Raw genomic sequence first — 24019 nt, 5'->3', positions numbered from 1 at the left:
GACAGAGAGAAAGGGGGTTAAGATACATGGTTCCAAAGATATGAAAAGATGGATGAAATATCAGCAGCACAATATTGCCTAGACATAACTCATAATGTTTGTGCTGTAGCTCCTTTGTGCTGAATGTCTAATTTGCAAGCGTCAGCCCCTTCAAACATCAGAGCCAAAATAAAACCCATGGTATATAATATAAAAGTAAAACAATGTAAGATGTTCTGCTAAATGAGTATGTTTAATTTATAGTATACTCAAGGTCAACATACTTATTTTCTTATAGTAAAGAATGGTTAAAACCACTGTTTTATGTACCTAGCGGAGTTGTTTAGTGTAGAACTGGCTTACCATATAAAAAACAGATACTGAATTGAAGAATAAAGGAACCAGGTATGTTCCCAAAACAGGGTGGGATTTATTAAAGCTCTCCAAGGCTGGAGGGGATACACTTTCATCAGTGAAGCTGGGTGATGCAGTAAACCTGGTCCAGGATTCAAAACATTTGCTAGCAAATAGCTAATGACCTCCACTCCAGGTTTGCTGGATCACCCAGCTTCACTGATGAAAGTGTATACTGTTTTTTTTACAAAAAATATTTTTATAAAAAAAAAAAAAAAGGTGCAGCACCGCTCCCTAATTCTCAGCCGCCTAGCCGGTCAACAATGGATGGGAGTGCAAAGTCTACCGGTATACCTACGCCAGGCGTTCCGGGAGGCTGTTGGGCGCTCCTTTTACGCATGCCCAAGCATCTCAGGCATGTGCAGAAGGAGCCTTTTTGCTCAAAGAGAAAATTTTGCCGATTTCACGCATGTGCAGATTTACATTTTTTTTTAACCCAGGTCACCCAATCTTGCGCCTTGGTCAGGTGACGTAGGATGAAGAACCAGGAAGAAAAGATGAAGATGGCAGCGCCAGCTCCGGGACGAATGTCCGGACGACGCGGGATCAGATGCCGGACACCCCAGGAGTGATCAGTCTGCCCTGTGGGATTGAAGGTGTTTTTGTTTTTTTTTCCTCTAAAGTTCCTCTTTAACAGAATGACTGCTGCTGGAAATGTATCGCCAGCAATTGAGTCACCCATGTGGCATGGCCTCTAAAGGACAAAGAGGGAAATACAGGGGTAAGAATTTATATTTACAAAGTTGCTTAGTGTCCTTGGAATTATTAAAAGAGCTAATGTGTTAAAAATTACAATTATCCTTTTAGATGGCAGCACATATAATTAAAGGCATAAAGGACTCTATTTAATAACATGCAGTAACAACGTACTGTACTCAGGGCAGCATGCTGTGCAGTTAATTGAAGTCAGTAACTGACTGGCTGCTATTAGTTACAGCACAAGTTTTGCCTGCTTTAAATAAGCTTTGTAATATTCACACTAATAACTTTATTATTGAAATGCATTCTCTCCATGTGATCCACAAAACTCAACGCAAAATACATTAAATACATCTTAATAAAAGCCAGCAAATAATAGAAAACCAATGCTATAGACTGTCACCACAGGTGAAGCTTTTTATTTTCTCAAGGATCTTCTTGGAGGTAGCAATCAATAGCGTTTTAAGAAAATACAATTATTTCTAATCATAAGCCAAGAGGAAAAATCCATACAGAGAACGAGCCACGCATGAGGGTTAAGAATGCATCATTCGGGGGTATACAGAATGCACGGCAAGGGGTATATAAACCCCTGGAGTTTCTGGGTTTAAGCCAACTCTATTAATATAGTAGCCTCAATTAAAGTAAGACCCATAATGCAAAATTACAGAAGGCTGCAATGCACAGCAGAGTGCAAAACACAATTAACCTGTCGGGGTCCTCCGCAATCAGAGCAACCCACTAACTACTCTCACAGTGAGAATGTATGAAAATCACTACTTTTAAAAACGACAAAGTCGTTGTGGCTTAATAGGATTTTCATTGTGTAATCACAGGTCCGCAGATGATCTGACAATCAGTATTATGCAATATGTTTTTAAAGTCTATGAAATAACAATGCATGTTATGCATTCCAGTTCCATGAGTGGTGCCAAAACATAGACCTGCTCAAGATGCCAAACAAAAATATTATAAGGCTTTGCATCACACCCCGCCATGTGGAATACAAAAGTGATAACATTCTCAACAAAACCCCTGAGGGAGCCGGATGGCAAAATGTGTTGGGCAATGGGACACCACTATAACTAATAACTAATGTAGTTATTACTGATTGTTTTTTCTGTATTAATCACTTTAAACTCCCCAGCGGTAACCCCGAAAAACAAAAGTAAATAGAGCCTTACCTGATCTGCCTGTGTCCTTCTTTCCGACCCCCGTCCTCTGCATCTGATGAGTCACCAGAAGTTCCCAATGCGTGTGGCCATTGCGTTGGGGGAGTGGCAGAAATTTCAAATTATTTTGTATTGAATTGAATACAAAAAATCTGTATTGAATGCAATACAGTGGATTTATATATCTAAAAGCAGTACATTTTCTTTCATGAAAATTTATTTTACAGCATAATATATTAGTATGAGTATAAATTTTATTTTTTTAATTTATTATTTTGACATAATTTTGTTTTTCAAACTGTATTATACTCATACTATTTTATACTGAAAAATCAATTTTCATGAAAAACAATGTACCGCTCTTATATAAATCCGGACAGAAATGAACCGCCCAGGAGGTTAATATCAATATAACTACCCACGAATAAAAACCCCAACTAGGAGTAACAAAATATTTCTAAAGTTACATACACACTCTAGTCTTTCTCAAGGGATCTGGATGGATGGCGAACAAACCGGGGACAACTGCTGTCATTTCCAATGAGGGAGGATGCAGCGGCATGCACTCCTTTCTCTGTAGAACTAAATGGCACTATTTGTACAGAGCTTGTTCACTCAACTGTCACTGGAAACAATCACCAGTCTGTCAATCCAGAGTATGTAGCCTAATTTTTTGTTTGCAAGATCGGAATTACCTGTATTAGGCGTAAATTATGTTGTTGAAGGGCCCGTCGACCTCCAACCATCAGTTTTTGAGCGCCACTTGTATGTATATTTAACCACATTTGTATTGTGGTAAATCTCTACCTACATTTTTTGTTTTTTTTTACCGATTGCAGGGAGGAAAAAGTACAGTATTGTGAATGAGCATAACAATATATCACAACATGAAGGAGTAAATTAGCAAATAAAATGAACCAGCTTAATGTACAATTAAATGCAGGTTGGGTAACTTGTAGTAAGAAACAACAATATTATCCATATATATGTAAACAGACTAGACATATATGATTTAATACTACTTCTACCCTTACAACACGTCTCAGCCCCTAAAATAGTTTATGGTGTCTGTATTATTATAATTTATCCTATATATTTCACAGTACCATGTCAAAGGTAACATAACAATCACCTTCTTTCATCATTCTAATACAGAAACTCAAGTATTTTATCAGTAACTAAAGATTCCACAACTAGAAAATACAGAGGGAATGTAAAAAATGGGTTTTACTCACCGTTCTTGTCTGCTCGGCGAAATATCTAGAAAAAAAAGAGGCAACGTTATTGACACTGACAAGTTAAACACACAACAGTGAAGTAAGTGATTTGTGATTTCTCCCTTGGTACAAAAGTGTTTGGCGCTGAATCAATGGTATAACAAAAATTAGTTCAACCTTTTCCTTGAAACCATCTTATTGCCCATTTACCTGGAGCTCTTCTTTAGGGCTTTAACATTTTAAAGAGTACGGGGTATCTGGATGTAAAATAAAAAAGGCAAATCAATCAATATAAAGCTGCTAATGATGATTTATTCTGAAGTTTGTGATGACAATGAGACTTTCACAGCACATTTTCACTACATTCTCTTACTGATCAGAGGTATCCAAACTACTAAAGAGGTGCTTTAGCCTCATTTCAATGATTAAAGTGAAGACATGGTGGATAGTGGGGACTTCATTTGGTGGAAAAGGTCTAGCTCTACCACAGAACATGTGGGCCAGGGGTGTCAAACTCTGGCCCGCATTGTCCTTTTTTTTTTTTTGGGCCCCAAAGGAATCCTAAATATGAATTGCAGCTGGCCCGTCGTTGCATTGAAATAGCGCCACTACAATTCCCGGCGTCACTCACGTCTATAGACCAGCAGCCTCTCTGCCCATGTGTGGCCCCGCATTGGACTGTTTTCTTGACGCAGGGAATTGTAGTAGCGGTTCTAATTCAGTTTTAAGTTTGGCCATCCCTGATGAAGGTAATGCTACACTTCTGTATTCAGAAAATTTTGATTTAGACTTTTTTTTAAGTCAAAACTCCAAGCAGACATAACACAGCAAATAATTCAACTATGTATTCATTAAATAAAAATTACATGTATTTTAAAATGCAGTAAATGTAAATATATAATTAACATGATATCATTTTCTTGCAATCTACAAATCAAAGGACTGGGAGAGAAAAAAGGGGAGGGGGAGACATATACAGTCTTTTGCTTAACTTTTTAGTCCAATTGCTGGCTGGGGCAGAAGGGGTAACCAAGCTGTATACCTGCAATAGGGAAAAGGTATGTGTCCAGGTTGTCTTTGTTGTCTGCCAGTGATGTACAAACCTCAAAAAAATAATTTACATGAAAAAAAATTCTTTAGAAGGTAGATCAAATTTAAATTGAGTGTACCTTAACACGCTGTGTTAAAGAAAGGCTAAAAAGTTAGGATCAACTTCAATTTTTGCCTATTTTAAACCCTATGTGTCCTAAAGCCTAACCTTTTACTAAAACCTGAGACCCATAACACAGATCTATGTGCAGTATCAGTCCAAAAGGAAGGAATTTCTGCTGGGCTGCCTTATAGGAAAGTCAAGACAACTCTGTAATCTATGTCAATGAAATGTCCTTTATTAAATATTTATTTGTAAAATTAAAATTTTATACAAGTAATAAAAAGGAACACAAAAATCAATTTATAAATGTGTAATCATAACCAAAGATTTTACAGTCTCTCTCGAAAGTACAGATAGCCAAACAGAACCAATGATGATTTAAAGTTTGTTTAATTGAAAACTGCATTGGAACTGTAAAGGTCCAGTTTATTTCTGTCACTGCAGGACAGTTGCACATGGTATGCTGTGCATACTTGCTAATTATGGCAGATACCACCCAGCAATAGATTTAGTTCAACTTTAAGCATACCACTAGAAAGGTAAGTATATGATGTCTTCTATTAACAGGTAAGTTGTAATTAAAAGTGAAACAGGGATTACAGGCTTCACTGAACCCTCACGGTACCTATTACTTTATGTAGTCAGTCTTGTTGTTATTTTAGCATTTTATACTTATTTGCTATTTGTCCAGATAATAAATCCTGTGCTGGGAACATGTTGGAGAGGCACACCACATGCTCACTGCAGTGGCCCATGTCTTCAGCAGTCCCCGACCACCCTGTACAATGCTCCATTTAACATACTCTTGCTACATGTATTACATTTTTTATTATATATGCAGCCTGACTGTATGATAAGTGACCACTGCCACCCTAGGAACCAAGTCTGTTTTTACAGGATCCATGTTTCTTTAGAAATAGTATTCCTTTATACTTAGCCGGATAGTTATAATATAATTTTTAAAGACATTTAATTTACCTTTTTACAAAACATAAGTAATAGACGTACATTTTATAGACATTACTGCCCCAGAATTTACCTGTTCATGAATATTGCTGATGTTACCGCTGAACAGGCAATAGCAAGCACAACCCTTTGTTTATCCACCAAGCTTTACAAATTCATTGAGTTAATTTGCCAAGGGCCAATTAGTTCCCATAACATTACAAAGATTTGGACCTTTTACTGGTATTATCTAGGGAATCTATTTGCAGTATGTGAGTGGAAATCTATTTAAAATGTATTGCGTCTGACCATCCTGCAATAATTTTATTTTTTACCTGCTGATTCTGCCCCACTTTCTGTGATACAGTGATAAAGCTCACCCACCATACTATATCTATAGGGAAGCAGTGTTACCCTGATAAACTATACAGGTAGTCCCCGGGTTACATACGAGATAGGGACTGTAGGTTCGTTCTTAAGTTGAATTTGTATGTAAGTCGGAACAGGTACATTATTTTAATAAATGCAATTAGGACAGATGTTTGTCTCAACATATTATTAGGCAGCGTGGCGTCAGTTACTGTATAAAATCCTCACTGTAAGTTAATCACAAAGCAAAAAAAAATCTTTATGAAGCCTAAACATTAACTTCTTAAACAAGCTGTGCTTTGATATGCAAAAAGTAACAATTGCAGAGTTTGTATGGTCATTAAAGAGTTACAAGAGGTTGCAGAACAGCAAGCCGTGCGAACCGCCCCATCAAGCCTCCGTCCTGCATAAGAACGCGGAGGGAAGCCCCGTTCCTTTCCAGGAATCGTCCATATGTCAGATGTCCTTAAATCGGAAACTAGGTAACAGAAACCTCCCCCTCTTCCTCTTCTTAACATAAAGGCGGAAATTCTGTGGTCCTCATAGATAACAGAGAACAATATAGATAATACAGTTGCAGAGAGCTCAAGAGTTAATCAAATGGCACAACTAATAGCAAGATCAACAGGTATTCCAATTTCAATACTGGAAAAACAGCTTTCTGCTTTATTAATAGAGAACATTAATACAATCTTATTTAATAACTATTTAATGTTCCAATTTAAATTACCTAATTTAAGTTGGATATATTAAAATAAAGAAAAGGGAGGAAAAAATGTGCTAAAAAAAGAACTTCATAATCAAAACAATTACATGAATAATAAGGTGCTTAGGTCAAACTAAATCAAACTAATTAGACATGACAATGAAAAAGTTAAAAATAAAACTCTTGGAAGAAAAACACGGCAAGAGAAAATATGCCATCTGCAAGTTTTAAATTAAACATCTGAAAGGCTTTATATACACGGGGGGTAAAACAGGGAGTGATCTAGCACCTAGATCTAGTTTTGGTCCCACATTTCTTTCACTTCATCATACCACCTGCCAGGTGAAGCAATTTATATCACACTAAGCAAGGTGGCTAGAGTTTGTGGTCTGCATTTGTACGGGAATTCCAAAAAGCCAATGCCTTGCCTAGTGTAGTGGTGTAAATAAAGAACATTGTGGACTTTAAGTGCTTTATACTTTTACAGAAAATAAAAAGCTTATCAAAAGCTCACCACGATTGGAAGTCAAATGTTTTTTCAATATCATCTTCAATTTCCAGCGAGATTCATAAACCTGGAATTGTTCCTATGGGCCCCAAAGAAACCTCTCTGTTTGCCTTTAACTAATAAGACAAACTCTGCCGGATAGCTTGTATTTCTGGAGAATGGGCACATTTTTTTTTTTTTTTTAAACTCCCAATATCCCTTACTGGTAAACTTCTATTGAATCCGTTCCTTGCTTTATAACTGTAGGTCCCGATAAGGACAAGGGTTGTTTTTGATTCTCGGGAGATGCCCACCCTCCCCATTTCTGGTTTTGTAAGTGCAACATGGTTGCCACCTTTATTGTTGTATTTCCAGATCTGTTAAGCAGGTCATCATAGGGTCTGGAATATGCCCAAAAGTGACAGGACCTGTTGTAGAAAAGCAGTGTGAAAGTGGTGGACAATGCCGAACCTTCCTTGCCATATATATATAGCAGTTACATGGAGTTGCGTATGTGGTCAGCTGTGACACCATGCCGTTTCGGGGCTTGAGTTCAATTGAGAATAGACATGAACATACTTGTAAGTGACTCAAATGAAACTTAAGCTATTGGCAGCCAAGTTTCTAGTACAAATTTCAAAAGTAACTCAGCAATAGAACCTCCTTTTGGTTTGTTGCGGTGTGTTGGCAGCTTATTAATGCAACACAAGTGCAAAATAATGCAAGTTAAGCACTGCAGCATACAGTACAAACTCAACATTCAACAACAAAATTGTAGATTGCGGTCAGAGTGTAAATCTGAATTATTTAAAAGAAATTATAATGATTTGGGCCAATTTTATTTTAAAGGAGAACTCCAGCCATGTTTTTTTCCTTTATGTCTCTATGGTGCTTAGTAGAAAGACTTTGATGCTCTGTAATCTTTCCCTTCCCATTGTGCCCCTTCAAATGTTCTGCAGCAGACACATTTCCTTTCTGCAGACACACAGTCTCCCACAAGGCCAAGTGACAGTCTCTGACAAATTTCCAGTTGTGTAAGTCACAGCTTCTGATGCCTAACTAATGGAGGTAGTTTCATTTTAATTAGAAAGAACTATTGCAGTCACCCCTGTGAACATTGACTTCCCCCTAGAATTCAGGAGCTGCAAGTTGTCGTTTTATTTTGTGTCTGACTAGCTGTATTAAACTGTATGTAAAGGTGAAATCTAAAGTTAGAAGATTAGAACTTATATCAGGTTTTACCTGTCATTTGAGAGACGTCAAATTGTCTAGATTTTACCAGACAGGATGTGAGGAAAATTTTTCACTAATTCACCGACAAATAAACCTGATGAGTGAAGAGCCTAGACTCAATCAAATCCTAAAACAAGAAAACCAACAGAAGGGACAGAGGTCAGTACCAAGCTGGCACAATGCTCTCCACAAGAGATAGAACGTTAAAAACATAAACACACTTCCAAGAGATACCTCCAAAAGGCAACTAAAATCCATAAAATCACACATAATAGGGGGCTCAGAAGTTTAAGAGATTTTTTTGTGTCTATAGTTTGGACATGCAGGTTTGACCTAGTCCAATGTGTCTTTAGTTCACCTTTGTATGACTGAATTTGTTTCAGTGCTTGGCTCTTCTATGGATCCCCACTCTTGATACCCTTTTTGTGCACTTGATTCATGTTCAGAGCTCACATGCTGTTCCTGTGAATACATTTCTGACCCTCTTGGGCTTTAGACCTGCCAAAAAATAGCAAGGGGGAAGTAGAGGCCTCCAAAACTAAAATTTAAAACTCCAAGTGAAAACAAGATGAGAATTAGAAACCATCAGAGACGATTGTAAGGCTTGTAACTCCGATCCCTTGAACTTGACAGAGGAAATTCAAACCCCTGCCAGAAGCCATCTGTAGTAAGGGAATTCCAAAGCAGTCTATGTAGCCAAATAATCTTAACTAGGGGAGCAGACGTCCACCTATCACACCAGATTACAAACATCAGCTAATGTAGACAATACAATATCGAAGGTAATGAAAAAAAGGAAAACAAGACATCACTCTTTGCTAGACTGAAGTGGAATACCTGAAAAAACACATCAGTATATATAGATCAGTGCATAACGAGAACTAAAACACCAAAGCCGGGAGACACTCCATTGTAATTGCTATAGTCCTTCAAGGGTAGCACTTCCGGAGAGTGATTCAGTGATGATGCATCTGCCAAGCCCTGCAATCTCTCAGATAGGAATCCTGAAGTGTACCTATGGTATTTTAAATTATTAAAATAATGTATCCTGATAATAGGGAGTGATTTATGATATTTTTATTAAACTATCCAGGAATTAAGATGTGCAAGTAAGATACCAGTGCAAGATATTTAGTATTACAGTGAAAAATTGATGGTAAACCTGGGAAGACACAGTATGGGTAAAGCTTTCAAAAAGGACAGGGTAGGTTTATAGAACGATCCACCAGTTCACAATTGTTAAATTGTAAACAATGGACACAACTTAGTTTACAGTGACACCTATGTATCTTTCATCTGATGAAGGGGGTCTGTATGACGTATATCCGATGGTGTCCAGTTCCGGTGGCAATGCTGGTGCAAGTATCAAGTGACCTGGACAGATACATCGGCATCATTGTGCACTAAGTTGACATTCTTTTTTCTGATTTGAGATGTCTACAATGTGTTTGTTAGAACTATAATATTTTATAATATTAAAAGATCTGTTATGCCGATATATCATACTATGTCGGTGTTCTTTTTATCTGTTTCCAACAGTTATGCAAGATAACTCAGTTTGAAAAAAATAGCAGCAAGGAAATCTGAAGCAAGAAAGATTTTTAAAGAAACTATCTGTTTCAAAAGATAAAACTAGAGAATCAGTTTTTTTACTATATAGAGACATAAGCAGTATTATTTTTGCTAGCATGCGTACTGACAAACACTGTAAATTTAAAATAAACAAAGACGTAATTCAATATGTTACCGATATGGAGTAATTTGAAGTTTGACTGATGTTCTTTTACAGCAAAGACTCAGGAGAACATACTGATGATAACATCACCGAATAGTAAAAATGACGGGGTGATGGGAGATGTGAGACCCTGGACAATCATAGGATGATGCACTTTCCCTAAAGCTTTCCTGCGGTTTTCTGTGGCTAGCTTGTACTGGAAATATAGTCCTTTTTTAAAGCATTTCTCCATTTTCATAACTGAGATGGACATAAAGGTCTGTAAGTACAAAAGGTTCACTATTGCAATAAATACTGCAATCTCATAATTGCGTATGACTGACACTTGTAACGATAGCATTTCATTTATAATTCCTTTTTCTAATTTTACACTTGGAAATGTGTGCCCATTTAAAAATGTGCTAATTTAGCTTCAGGTGGAACAAAAAGTGGAAGTGACAAGGGACAATCTATTGCACTGCCACCACTGTCACCATTAATTCATAAAGCTTAATCTTCCTTATTCTGTATCACATTAATTTAGTTGCCCCTCTCTGTACACTTTTCGGTTTTATAACACTGTTTCTGTGAAATGACAGCCAAAACTGAACTGTGCATTTAAGATGAGGTATTATGGATGCTTTTCAAAGGGGCAAGGTAATAGCTATGTCTTGGTTAATAAGAAATCTCCAAAGCGCGGTGTAAGACAGAAATAAAAAGCATTCAGGCTCCTAACCTCCCCCACTTTATCCAAAATTATTATTTTTGGTTGAAGATGTGCGATAACTGTATATAATTATCAGATGATAATATTTTTTGCAACCTTTAAATCAATAATAGCCATTCACAAATCTGATTCATAACACTTAACAGTCTAAACAGTGCTAAGCTATGGCCAATGTTGATTTTGCTGCAGGTTTGATTTAGGAGTTATTCACATAGACAGTCGTAAGGTACTGATTCACAACTGCACATAACTGTGGCCATGTGCCAGAAATGTGCCCATCAACTATCCACTAAAAAAGCCACCAAATACACATTCTGAACAAACATGGAGTGGTGACTGATCAACCTTTGCATCCTTGCTTAAGACTTGAAGTTTGAAGATGTTAAACACAGATATTTATGGGTATGTATGCGGTCACTATCAACAATCTGTTAGTAGGCTTTTAGGTTCAATACGCTTTAGCATTTCTTGAGAAAATTAAAGAAATCCTGTGGAATTGACAGCCAGCAATCACATTTATATCTGTGTTGGCCCAATTTAATAGTAGCAAAATGGTTGTAACATTTGTAACAGTGGTTAACTGCCATACACTAGGCAGGGGTGGGCAAACTTTTTTAGTCAGGGGCCACAATCTGAAAAACAAAATTGCCAGAGTCGTCGGTTCGATGGTAGAGTGAGTGGGGTTATGCCATCATGACGCCCCTGAACGTGACGTCATGATGGAATAACCCGGCCCACTCTCACATCTGAGCCAGGGATGGGAGAGTGGGCAGGGTTGTGTCACTGCATCCCTCGGCAGGGTCCCTCTCCGGACTCTGCTCATGGTGGCACCAGCCAGGGAACACCCAAAGGGCAGAGAAACATCCCCATTGGGCCGCATACGGCCCGCGGGCCATAGTTTGCCTATGCCTGCACTTCGGGTAGAGTATCTGGCATGCAGGATCCTCGTGGGTGGGAATTAAATGCTGACCAATCTACACCATCTCTGTACACACTGTTCTTATACCAGCTAAACCCTATGTGTACAAAGTCTAAAGGTAGTTTGTGGGTAGCACCCACAAAACCTGCACCTTTAAAACTCAAGTCATTGATGGCAGCCCAAAATTTTTGTGTTTATTAATTCAGCTTTTTTATATTTTATACCCACTAAAGGTTTGCATCAACATCTACATTCTTCTCTGCTGTTCTCATGTCCTTATCTGACTGAATTATGTGTATACAAGATAAATTACGAGAGCACTCCTTGAAACCATGATTAAACTTTGGCTATTTCTAGTTAACATATTGCCACCATTTGAAAATGAAGTCTAATTTAATAGGATTTGATTTAGCAGCTTTCATATACTACATTTATAGATATATCCAGATTTACCACTAGATATACTGTGGTAAAATTCAGCCCAGCTATTGTTAATAAGTTTACACCTCTTTAAAAAAAGCGGAACAAAATCTTCTCCCTAAAAAATTGTGACCAGGCAGGTCTTTTACTGCACAAGGGATAGTCAATGTCTCTTCTGCAATAAAATAACCTTATCGGTCTGATCACAATGTTTAATTACTCACCTATCCTTGTTCCATCTTTCAACCTTTTTTTCTGGGTTCCTAATCTTCCGCCATCTTGATTGGGAGGACATAACTGACCAATTTAACTCAACTGTCAAGTTTATTCAGATATCCAGCATACCCCGGTATCATAGTAGCTTCTGCAATACAAAATCCTGCCTGACCACAATTTATAATTGCAAATTATGAAAGGACCACTTTAAAGACGATATCCTGGAAGATTTACATAACAACCCTAAGTACTGGAATTTGCCTTGCTATCAATCTCCTATTATTCTCTGTAAAGCAGTGCGCACCAATAATGATCAGCACTCCATTGATTTGGATAGTCCTATCAGTTACCAGGTAATTATACAGCCTCAATTCAACAAGAAAATGTATTTTCATCCATCCGACTAAAATCTTAAAACTAATTGGTCTTTGCTGAAAATAACTTCCTTATCCTGGTAGCTGAAAAAATAATCATTATAATGGTTAGTACATTTTGTGAATTGATCCTGATAAAACATGCTCATTAGTGTGTTCCACTCATCTAATAACCTCAAGACAGGAGACTAAGCCTGTATCACCCAACTGCAGTAAAGAAAATTGAGGTAAGTGATCTATGTTGTCTGGATAAACCTAAGTATGAATCCTTTGATAGCTAAAGCTGTCAACATCACGGGGCTAATTTATTAAAGCTCTCCAAGGCTGGATGATATACTTGCATCAGTGAAGCAAACCTGGAATGGATGACTTAAAAGTAATTTGCTATTTGTAACAAATGTTTTCAATCCTGGACCAGATCCATTCCAAGTTCGCTGAATCACCCAGGTTCACTGATGAACGTGTATCCTCTCCAGCCCTGGAGAGCTTTAATAAATCAGGCCCATAGTGTATAAACCTTCATTTTATACTTAGAAAAGTAGAACTAAACGCTCAAAAAATATATATTTGTTTTGTTGATCATTGTAAATAAAACAGGGTTACATTCTTTTTTGTTACAAAAATACAATTTTCCCCTATATGCCCTCACCTTTTCTCTCTGCACAGTGCACATCCTGTAGGCTTGTTGTATGAATTGTATCTGGATGTGTTTGCACTCTAAAAGCAGCTGAAATCACAATTGTATTACTGTGAAAATGGCAGAATATGCTACAGCACGGTGGGTTGGCAAAGCTGCTTAAAGTCTAACGTGCAAGAACAAGTAACAATGCTGCTGTCTCTCTAGGAAAGGTAATGCCTATAGATACATTCCGCTGGTAAGACTTAATGGAAAGCAGTACATAATATAAAAGGATAAAATATAGCTCTAGGGGTCCTGGTATACATTCTTTGAGCACAACTAGTTACAAATATGCTTTCAGTATAAAGTCCTGAGCTGCAGTTAGGCTGGTCATCAAGCGACCTGCTAAGTAACAAACAGATTAGGTATCACTGTGCATAAAGGGTCACAGTTGTTTAAACAGTTGGCCACCAATAGAGGCATTTTGTTCGTTAGAAATCAGAAGGTCCATGTGCAAATAATTGATTGCACTAGTTAGTGAAGCAAGACATCGGAGTTAGATGACCAGACCAGCTTTTATAAACAGTGCAAACAGAAAGCTGACGTACTCTTCCCAATCCAAGAAGTCTTCCTCTAGGAGTGAACCATGTTTATTGTAACGCTTCACTGGGCTCACTGAAGTAACATAGAGAAAATAAGTGATTAGAGTTCCACTTTAACTTTTAATTCTTTGCTGTGGTTTTTACATATTTGCTCTAAGCAGCCGGCATTATGGATATACTGTAATCTCTCACATTAGGAGTCTGACAATTTAGTAGAGCAAAGCCATTTCTCATTGCATTTACCGGCTGTCTTTGCGGAGTTGCTTTCATCTCAGGCCAGTTTCCATTAAAAACCCACACACCTAAAATGCATGTTTAGGGAACAGCTGACCTATGGTTAAAGCAAATCTGACATATAGAGAATGAGATGGAAAAACCGTGTTGTACAGAAGACCGAGATGCTGCAGAAATCCACTGCTCAGAAATCAGCTGCTTTAATGCCTTTATTGAAATCCCTGGCACTTTTTCAGAAAGCTGTACAAAGAATCATTTGGCATTATTTTTGTCTGTTCAATGGAAACAACTAACATGGTATTGTAACGCAACTTTTTTTCACACATGGACAGACTTAGCTAAAATATGTTACTTTATCTAGTGTATGAATGCTAACATACTAGTTAGGTAGCTCTGCTAGTTTAGTACTTTCTACTTGTCTAACTTCTAGAAAGCTCAGTACTTTGGTCGTTCTTTTATTAAAATGTCAAAACTTTTTATTCATTTATATAAAACAGAGGAGCATTGTCTTATTTAGATGCCTATTACACTGACTTGAGTAACTACAGAAGAGGAGAATTTCCCCCTTCGGAATTATTTTCATACTTTGAGTTGTTTTGAGAACAGACAATACAGGCATATCTCCCCAACCAGAAGAAAAATGACTTACCATATGTGAACTTTAATGAATACTTCCTCTTTCACTATGTCCTATGCATTCATTTGCATTTTCTCTGTGTAGCACAATATACCCAATTATCATTTCTGTATGCATAGCCTAAACACTAAATAGAAATCCTTTTTTATTTTTAACCCTTCTAAGCTTTTAGGATAATAAGTTTTCAAGTTTGTAGCTTAAAGCTACGTACACACTTCCAATTATTATCGTTGGAAAACGAACGACGAACGTTCATGCACGATATATATGAACGATCGTATAGCACCGATCCTGCACATAGAGTTAACGACACGATCGTTCGTAGATATTGTACACACAATAGATACGATCGTTTGAGCGATAGAGGAACTATGTGCACGACAGGAAAGTGAACGGACGTTCGTTCATCACGCATGCTCTCAACATGGACGATCAACGAACGACCGTACACACGAACGATGTTCAACGATCGTCGTCCAATCCGATCCGTCGGTCCGGTCGTTCGTTTCCAGCGACTTTCCTCGTTCGTCGGCGTCGTTGGTTACTTTTTTACGAACAATTTTTTGCCCAATCGATCGTTCGTCGTTCGATTGGAACGATAAAAATTGGAAGTGTGTACGCACCTTTAGTCTGAATACAACATTGCTTTTATACTGAAAAATCTGAAAATGATGAGGTCACTGATCACTAGAATTAATCGTTTTATGAATATAGTATAAGGCTTGACCAGACCCAAGTCTTCTTAAAGAGTTTAAAAAAGTTTACTTCCTCCAAGGTTTGAAATATAAACTGAGAAGGAGCCACACTTCATATGCCAACTTCGATACTTATTGTGGCCCAAGGTCTCTTTAAAAAACAAAACTTCAAGCAGTATCAGATTTCTGATCTCTTTTCACACTCAATGATTTCTCCTATTAATACGGCACACAGCAGTGACGTAGGGATCATTCAGAGGACCAACTTTAGAATTAGAAAGCAAAGGTATTGCGTAGGAATGTGCTATTTTCTTAACAGGAATAACTTTCATTTACCAGTTTCATTTTAGCAACATAGTTGCTATAATGCTGCCCAAAACATTGTGCTTCAGCCCTTCCAGACTATCTTATTAGTCTTTTTGATTGGCTGCACCAGTCTGCTATTGGATTCTCGAAGAGGAGCCAAACTAATTTCTTTACAACAAAGGTTGAGATATGCAAATAACATTGGTGGACTTATCTTTGGATCTACTCACCCAAGTAATTATCTCTACCCACATAATTTTTGTATGTTCACACCGATTTTCGCAGTAAACTAGTTTACTTAAAAAAATAATTTCATCTTTCATCGCAATTATGCCAACACATTTGATCATGAGAATCAGATATAAATGTGCTTTGATAACACAATGTATTACTTATTTTATTCCCTGAAGATCTCCTAAGCTCCTCACATATTCATTTATTGTGCTTCTAAAGGGCATGTTTAATTTTGTTCAACAGCCGGCAGAATGCTAACCCTATACTAGCTGACACTTTACCAGGAAGCTCAATTCCTAACGATTTACACAAAAAAAGGATCTGGCTTTTTTAAAGCGGACCTAAAATTTTTACCTTACATAAAAGAGTAGGTAACACTTGAAAAAATTACCTTCTTTTTTGGGGGGGGGAAAAGGGTTTAATAAAAAAAAGTGTAAAACCCCTCCCTTTTCTGTCTTGATCAGAGCCTCCCCGGATACATAAGTCATGGATCCTAGGAGGCTTCTGGCTGCCGCTATTGCGCATGCCTGATATTGTGCATGCGCATAAGGAGCTTTTTCTTCAATTGGATAAAAAATGCCAATCTCATGCATGCCCAGTAAGATCAGCACTCTCTTTTTTCCCCCATCTATGTCACCCAAACTCGCACCAGATCGGGATGATGTAGGAAGAAGACGAAAGAAGATGGAGCACCGGGACGAAGGAGGATCATGGAACAATGCGGGACAGGATCAGTTTACTTCCACTTTAAGGTGATGGTTAATGGTTGGAACCCCATCAGGTTTCAATAGCTTCTTCTCTCTGACCACTGTCACCGGGACCTAAAGTGATGGACCATAGGGGAAATTTTCCAACTGGCACACTTGTATAAAGCAGGAATTTTCTTTACTTTGTAGAGATTCCTCTTCCTGTTGCTTCTCCAGGATAGCTAGTAAATTGGAATTTTCTTTGTAAAATTTTTCTTGTTTTACCCTTTACCTACTTTAACTAAAAGAAAACAAAAATTGCCTATACAAAAACTTTATTTAAAAAAATGTAATTTCTTTTTTATTTCTTACATTCCCAGAAAGGTCAATGTTAAAAGCAAAATTACATGCTTGATTTGAAAGATTTATCAACTATTTGGTTTTAATCTCCGCACATTAACTCTGGCCAGTATTCAATGAAAAAAACAGTTGTTTTTGGGCAATACTCAAAGTGAACGTTATAATACTGAATTCCTTGTCAGGGACTTGTGAATAGTGAGCTGTGTTCAGGATGGCAGATCAGATGATGGCGAATCCCTCTTGCATATGAACTTGGAATAATTTTGCTTTAGGCACATTGGGTTCATAGCTGTCAAATTCTAGTGGACATGGAATTTTCTGACAACCACAAGGCGTTTTCACTGCCGCTCTCTGATATTTTCCCATTTTTTAACCATTTTCTGTAAACCATAGAAATGGTTGTTTGAAAAAACACAGTAGAGCAACTAATTCTGAAATATTCAGACCAGACCAACTGGTACCAACAACCATTTCACATTCAAGTCACTTTCTTCCCTATTCTAATGCTCGGTATGAACTTTCATTAGTTTGTCCTGACAATGTCAACATGTCTAAATACTTTGAGAATTTGAAAACTTAACTGATCTCACATTTAGACGTCTGCATGATAGATAACTCATGCTGGCAGGACTGGAAAAACAAGAGTTAAAATTATAACACCCTTAATATTTTAGAATGTTGTCTCATGATGAGACTTCCACGACACTTACCCAGAGGGGATGTCGTGTTCAAATTCCACGTACGACTATCTCTCTTCAGATCAGTGCATAATGTGACAAAGTAATTTGCCACAACTGAATATGGTGACAGGTAAGTAGATCATTAATATCTCCTTCACAAAGACACTGAAATCTAATTTGTCTTGAATGTACAGTGACATCCCAGGTAACAAAAAAGAAGTTACTGTGTTGCAATGAAAGGCATTCTTATGTTATACAATGACCCGTTATAATACAAAAAAGGATATTTTGCTCACTGATTTTAAACTCTCTAAGCTAAAATGTAATTCTATCAATAACCTAAGGATGCTTGAAATCCTATGATAAATATTTAACAATAAAGGACCTGATCACAAGATAATCAAGGTCAGCTTATTAGCAGCTAAAATGTAATTAAACCCGAAACATTCTAATAGAGCTGCTAACCTTAGCACTTACCTTGTCTGCAGTTTTTTCTCCTCCTGTCTCCATTTTCCTGTCTGCGGGTGGCTACATTGCTTTATGGGGTGCTATGAGGCTCTGCTGTAGCCACCTGTACATAATCATTCCCAGCTCCGATTCACAACCTGATGTAAAAATGCCTCCCTCTGCATTATAACCAAAAGCCCCTGTTCTGCCCCAGGGCAGAATGATGGTGGTGGATGATAATGGTGGCCACTGATGGTGGCTCTTGAAGAAGATTCCAAAGTGTATGCACTTTACTGTATGGTGCAGAGAATGATGAGATATGTAGTTCCTGATAACTAAACTACATGGCTTTTGTTTTGGGTCCCAAAAGCTTGGATAAATAGAAGTGGAAGCCAGAGACTGTGGCTAAAACCAGGTTAAAGATGATATTATTTATTAGGAAATGCAACATACTCAATATATTACTCAAAAATTTGGAGGAACACAACAAGTCTTTTAAACATCTGAGATATAAATCTGTCCAGTTAGGAACAGTAAGTGATTGTGAATCAATTTTTTCTGCTTTGGTTCAAATGGAAGCAATACCAGGTGGACAGGAGGGGCATCAGCAAGCCTAGTGCTTATTCTTTCTGATAAACCTTTCATCAGTCTTGCACTTTGCTAGTGCCCTTGCCACTAGTAGTACTGTACAGGCAGTACCCGCAGCCCGCCTCTGGTAGTCTAGATCATTTAAGTTGGCACATCCTTACTGTCACAAAAACATTTGCTGTGTCTCCAAAGTAAAGTCTCAAGGAGATCAACAAAAGGGTTTGTATACAAGGAGAGCTGGTATATGACTGTAAATGGACAAAGCAGTATGAAAAGCTACAAAAACAGGTCCAAATTAATGTGATTAACAGTTAGGTATGCAATGACCTGGAGAAATGAGAAACTTCACAGACATTATACTGCCTGCAATATCATCCAGTATGGCATCCACAGATCTCCATGTACCGGGATGAAATCCTCAGACTCACTGTCAGACATTACACTGGTGAGTAGGACCTCTAATGCAGAACAATGCTCGATATCATGTGGCTGAAGTGTGAAGAAGTTTCTAGATGACGAAGACAATGATTCCATTACCTGGCCCCTATGGCCCCCATTACAGTATTGTGTATGTATTATTATGTAACAGGGCCTCCGACTCTGTCACAGTAGAGTCACAGCCTGTCCAAGAGTTCCATCAAGCCCTCATTGAGGTTGATGTGGAGATCCCACGGAGCACCATCTGCCATCTCATAATGCTTAGATGTTGTTGGGAGTGCACACAGGCAAGTGGTGGCCATACATGATACTGAGCCACATTATAAAGTATCTGTGATTTAATTTACACAAGTTTAATTATTCTGTGATTACAGTTTTTTTTACTTTTTACTGATACTTTTATTTTACTGATTTTAGTGTCATTTTTAATCCAGCCCTCAGTGGGTAATGAGTTTGGTTTCCATTGACTCACATTTGTTTAGTTTTTTCTTATTAAATTACACAATATATATCAATAAAGATTTTAACCTAAATATTTTGGTCATCAAGATCTGATATGCGATTTCAGTGTTCCCCTATTTTTTATTTTATTAGATATTGAAACGAGGTTTTAATACTACTTCAATGACATGATTGGAGTCATTACCCCCCTATCATCACTGCTTATGCCGAAATGATTTCTATGAGAACAATCAAGGATAAAATTTGACATTGATTTTAAGCCTTTTACAGCTATCGTGGTTGAAAAGCTTTCTCCTGAAACTTTTCACCACTTCAAGGGGTTGATTTGCTTTAAAAGCAATTCCATTGACTACAGTAAAACCACCGGTGAAGTCTGGTGGACATTAGATGGTTGGGTTTTACGGTTTTAAATGGCCCATGTTTCCCTCAGGGATGAGGACCTATAATTGCTTGCTGCTACTTTCTTAATCAGTGCATGATTGTACTGCTGGGCAATTTGGTGACTTGGACCCTACAGGGACTCCAAAGATTGGACATAATATAATGTTCTTAATAAAAATTGCAAATTTGACTTCTTCTACGAGCCCATCCAGCACCAAGTCACCACTTCAGAAGCGATTAAAGGCTATATCTCTTTTACTGTTTAAAACTACTTGTAAAAAAATTGCTAATACTGGACCAAGTGGGTCTGTTCATTTTCCTTTATTTGACAAGCAGCATTGATGTCTTGGTTTTTTGGATGCTCAGTGCAGTGTGCAGGGGTGGCTTGTTACCCCTGGCTGCCTATGTAGATTCGAGTTGGAACTGCTTAGAAACACTCTAGCCGTAGTAATCATTGTTGAGTCTTGAAATGATCAGACGTGGTGTACTGGGGGAAACAGGAATCTTCCAGGGACAATAAATGCTGTACAGACTGACAGAAGCTGAAGCCTGGAGCGGAGGAGCCAGAAGCAGACATGGGGCCACCAATGGTCAATAAAATTCTTTCACTATTGCAAAGGATTTCCATTTTGATTTTTTTAAGAGAATGGCAGGGTCTCTTTAATTTATACTTATTTTAACAAAGCATGCAGATTCAGTTTCAATAACTTTTATTGGTTTTGTATATTAAAAGCATGCAGATTCAAAAGCAGATGTTACCCTACAGGATGCCCCAGTGTCCAGGAAATATGGGGATAAAGTCACCCTACATGAGTTCATAATTAAAGAAACCTGTTTTTAGGAAAATATGGAGGCTACCATTGCTGACCATCCTCTGATAATGCTTGTTACCGGTCAGGCGGATTCATTTAATTTCTGAGCTAAGTATGCAGATGAGGTATTCTGATTTCACTACATTTCTGTTCCAGGCCAGAGACAGCCAGGCATCCAGAATTCTCCCAATACATTTGGCTTAGCCATTTGAAATTTAAAGCATCGCAAGCAAAAACCTACTAGAGCAGCATTTTTAACCAGGGTTCCTTCAGACGTTACAAGGGGTTCTTTAAGCAATCGGCAGTTTGTGCCTCTCACGTCGGTTTACCATACATCAATGATTTTTTTTGTTATCTGTAAGCGTGTCATTCTTCCTACTAACCATCAAGTGAAAATACTGTAAATTGTAGATATAGTAATTATAGCAGGGGTTCCATAAGAACAAAAGCTATTTCATTTATTTAAATTTACCCTTAATTCACCAGTCAATCTAGACTTTGGGTGCTCGCCTTCCTTTTTATGTCGAATTTTTATAAAGTCTGCAACCGCATTGCTTTACATGAACTCTTATTACAAGCAGAAGATCAGTGAATGAACAATGCTCACCTTCAGGAGCATCAACCTATTGAACATTGGGATCAATTCACAAAGCTTTACCATTAAATAAGTATCTTTATTTCAGTCATGTGACTGTGATCGGTAAATCTCATTGGCTGCCACTGAATATAATCTGTCATTTCTATTTATAGGTATCCTTATCCTGGTGTGTTGGTTTTATGAATTGATCCCTGAACTTTCCTCTGCTTGTTATAATTCCCTTAGACTGGAGAACTAAAGCTCCCATTCACCTAAACTAAATTTTACATTGGCTCCTCTATCCTACCAATCAGATCGCTGGGATTTGTGTGATGAGACATCTCTAACCTTCCTTTTTCCATGTGAAAAAAAAATGAACTCTCAATTTCCATGGTGACACGATTATCAAGCTATATGACAAATATAAAGCGGAGTCACCGCTCTGACAGTCTATATTTAGTTGCCCTGCACTGCTGGTGAGAAAATATACAAATTATAAGCGAGGGGATCCATTATTAATAATACACTCAGCCAATAATCTGCTAACATCATCCTAGGGAACCCTTTATTGTCAGTGATCGACCAATCAGATCCGAGCAATGAGAATCGAATGAAGATCCTAGAAATTCATACTTCATTATGGGAGCTTTAAATGCGAGTGAATCCGAGAGATCGGACGATGTGTCTGCAGCAGATGTTAGATATTCCCATCATCTGCTGGTGAGTGCAATGGCAGGATTGGGATCTTCCCTGAAACTTGCCACTGTTTTACCTATCGTTGGCACTATATAAATCCTGCTTATTATTATTAATAATAATAATAATAATAATAATATCTTCATTTCATGATGAAACCTAGCAGTCTATTTTTAAAGCAGTGAATCTAGCATTCACTGAAATATTCCACAATGGAGAATCATTCAGGTCAATGACAGTAATGAAATCTTTTGGTGAATGTCAGATTCTGTGCATTATAATTGACCCCTGAATGAATAATAAAATAATTAATAAAACAGGGGATCTGACATTCCCTCAAACATTCCCTGGTGGGAATCAGTTACTATCATTAAAGCACATGGACCTGGAAGGTTCCCAATGCAATGTCTGATTACCTGTTTTATAATCAGAGCCCTATAGAAGTAAATCATTACATATTTTATATATATAGCCCATTCACCCAAAGCTGTCTTACACACAATGACTTTCTTAGCATCCCTGCTAGAGAGTCTCACTCCTTCAGCTGCAACCAGACATTCTATAATAGTTATAATAAAATCCTATATCACCTTTATTATAATATTATCATTTATAAAGCCATTCAGTACTTTTATTCTGCAGCTTTCCCTAAAACAATACTGCAACAAGGATCCCCGGGTATCACATTGTTCATGCCCCCAGTTACAGCCATGCCAGCCTTTGATTTAGCAACTTTATTTAAAAAAGAGAATCTGACATTCCCTTGTGTGAATCTTCCATGTCCATGTGTTTCAATGGCAGTAATTGTTTGTTTTTGAGTGCAATGTGAAATTCCTGTTTTATAAATACATTTATTCTGACACATACAGCTGGCATAATTCAGTGTTGTCACAATTGTGAACTCATAAAAATGCCAGGCAGCCAACAATAGGGGAAATGGCTGCAAAGAGGCCAAAGGGGATCAGAGATGCAGCAAAGGATGAAGAAAAGGGGAAAGTGATGCTTTAGGCAGCGGACATTTATAAAAGAGAAATTAATGGTAGAAAGTGGTAGAGATTGCCCTTTTCATAGATCACAGTAGGTAGATGGTCATAGAGAGATACAATGGCAATCATCACCTAATACTAAAATCATCTATTAGCATTAAAAGGGAATAATAACAGCAGATGAAGATCAGAGTAGCATATTAGTGAACAGGATTGTGATCCCTAAGTTTGATGCCACTCATCTTAGAAGTAACACTTATACACAATTTTGGATGATCACGTGACACATGCAGTGGCAATAAACTCCATGCATCCCCAGTGCAGCCAAAGCAGGTGAGCTCTCTCTTACTCACATCCATTATGACAGAGATTCCCCTCCTGGTGCCCGGGTTGGGCATGTCCTGCACCCCTGTGACCGCCTCTCCTCCCCGCAGCTCTCGTTCACTCTTGTCGCTCATCTTGGTGACGATCCAGCGGAGCAGTCCGTCCAGTGCCCGGCTCTGAGAGTGCGGCTGCTGCAGGAGCTTGTGGACGCTGGTCCTACAGTACCGGGCTGCCTGCTCACACATGTCTGAGGCTGGGAGGGGGAGCGCAGCACGCCCCCTGCATACAAGCACGCCCCATCAGCTGCTAACCACGCCCTCGCCACGTCCCCTGCACCAACGCTGCCCAACTGCTTTGTAGCCGCTGTGGGAAGTTATGTGTTTAGCAGGTGCCGTGTGGTTAGCCACGCCTTTAATTATTCAAGCCCCGCCCGTGCAGGTCCCGGGAGAGCGAGCTTCTAGGCGGGAGCGCGCATTTGGCTCAGATGGTGAGGTGAGGAGGAAAGTATGCT

General features: G+C 38.2%; 1 protein-coding gene across 2 annotated transcripts in view; it reads right to left on the bottom strand.

The window, feature by feature from the left end:
• The window catches only part of NECAB2 (N-terminal EF-hand calcium binding protein 2), a 128903-nt gene extending 105120 nt beyond the window's left edge, over positions 1 to 23783 (bottom strand). For both annotated transcript variants that reach the window (XM_072422885.1, XM_072422886.1), the window contains exons 1-2: positions 23538 to 23783; positions 3500 to 3524 (exon numbers count right to left, since the gene is read on the bottom strand). In XM_072422885.1, the coding sequence (XP_072278986.1) occupies positions 3500 to 3524; positions 23538 to 23753 (241 nt within the window). In that variant the 5' untranslated portion in view covers positions 23754 to 23783. The remainder of the gene's footprint in view (positions 1 to 3499; positions 3525 to 23537) is intronic.
• Positions 23784 to 24019: the final 236 nt, after the last annotated feature.

The sequence above is a fragment of the Pyxicephalus adspersus genome, chromosome 9, assembly GCF_032062135.1.
Source record: "Pyxicephalus adspersus chromosome 9, UCB_Pads_2.0, whole genome shotgun sequence".
Taxonomy (NCBI): domain Eukaryota; kingdom Metazoa; phylum Chordata; class Amphibia; order Anura; family Pyxicephalidae; genus Pyxicephalus; species Pyxicephalus adspersus.
Note: the sequence above shows the minus strand (reverse complement) of the source record. Positions and strands in the feature narration are given on the sequence as shown.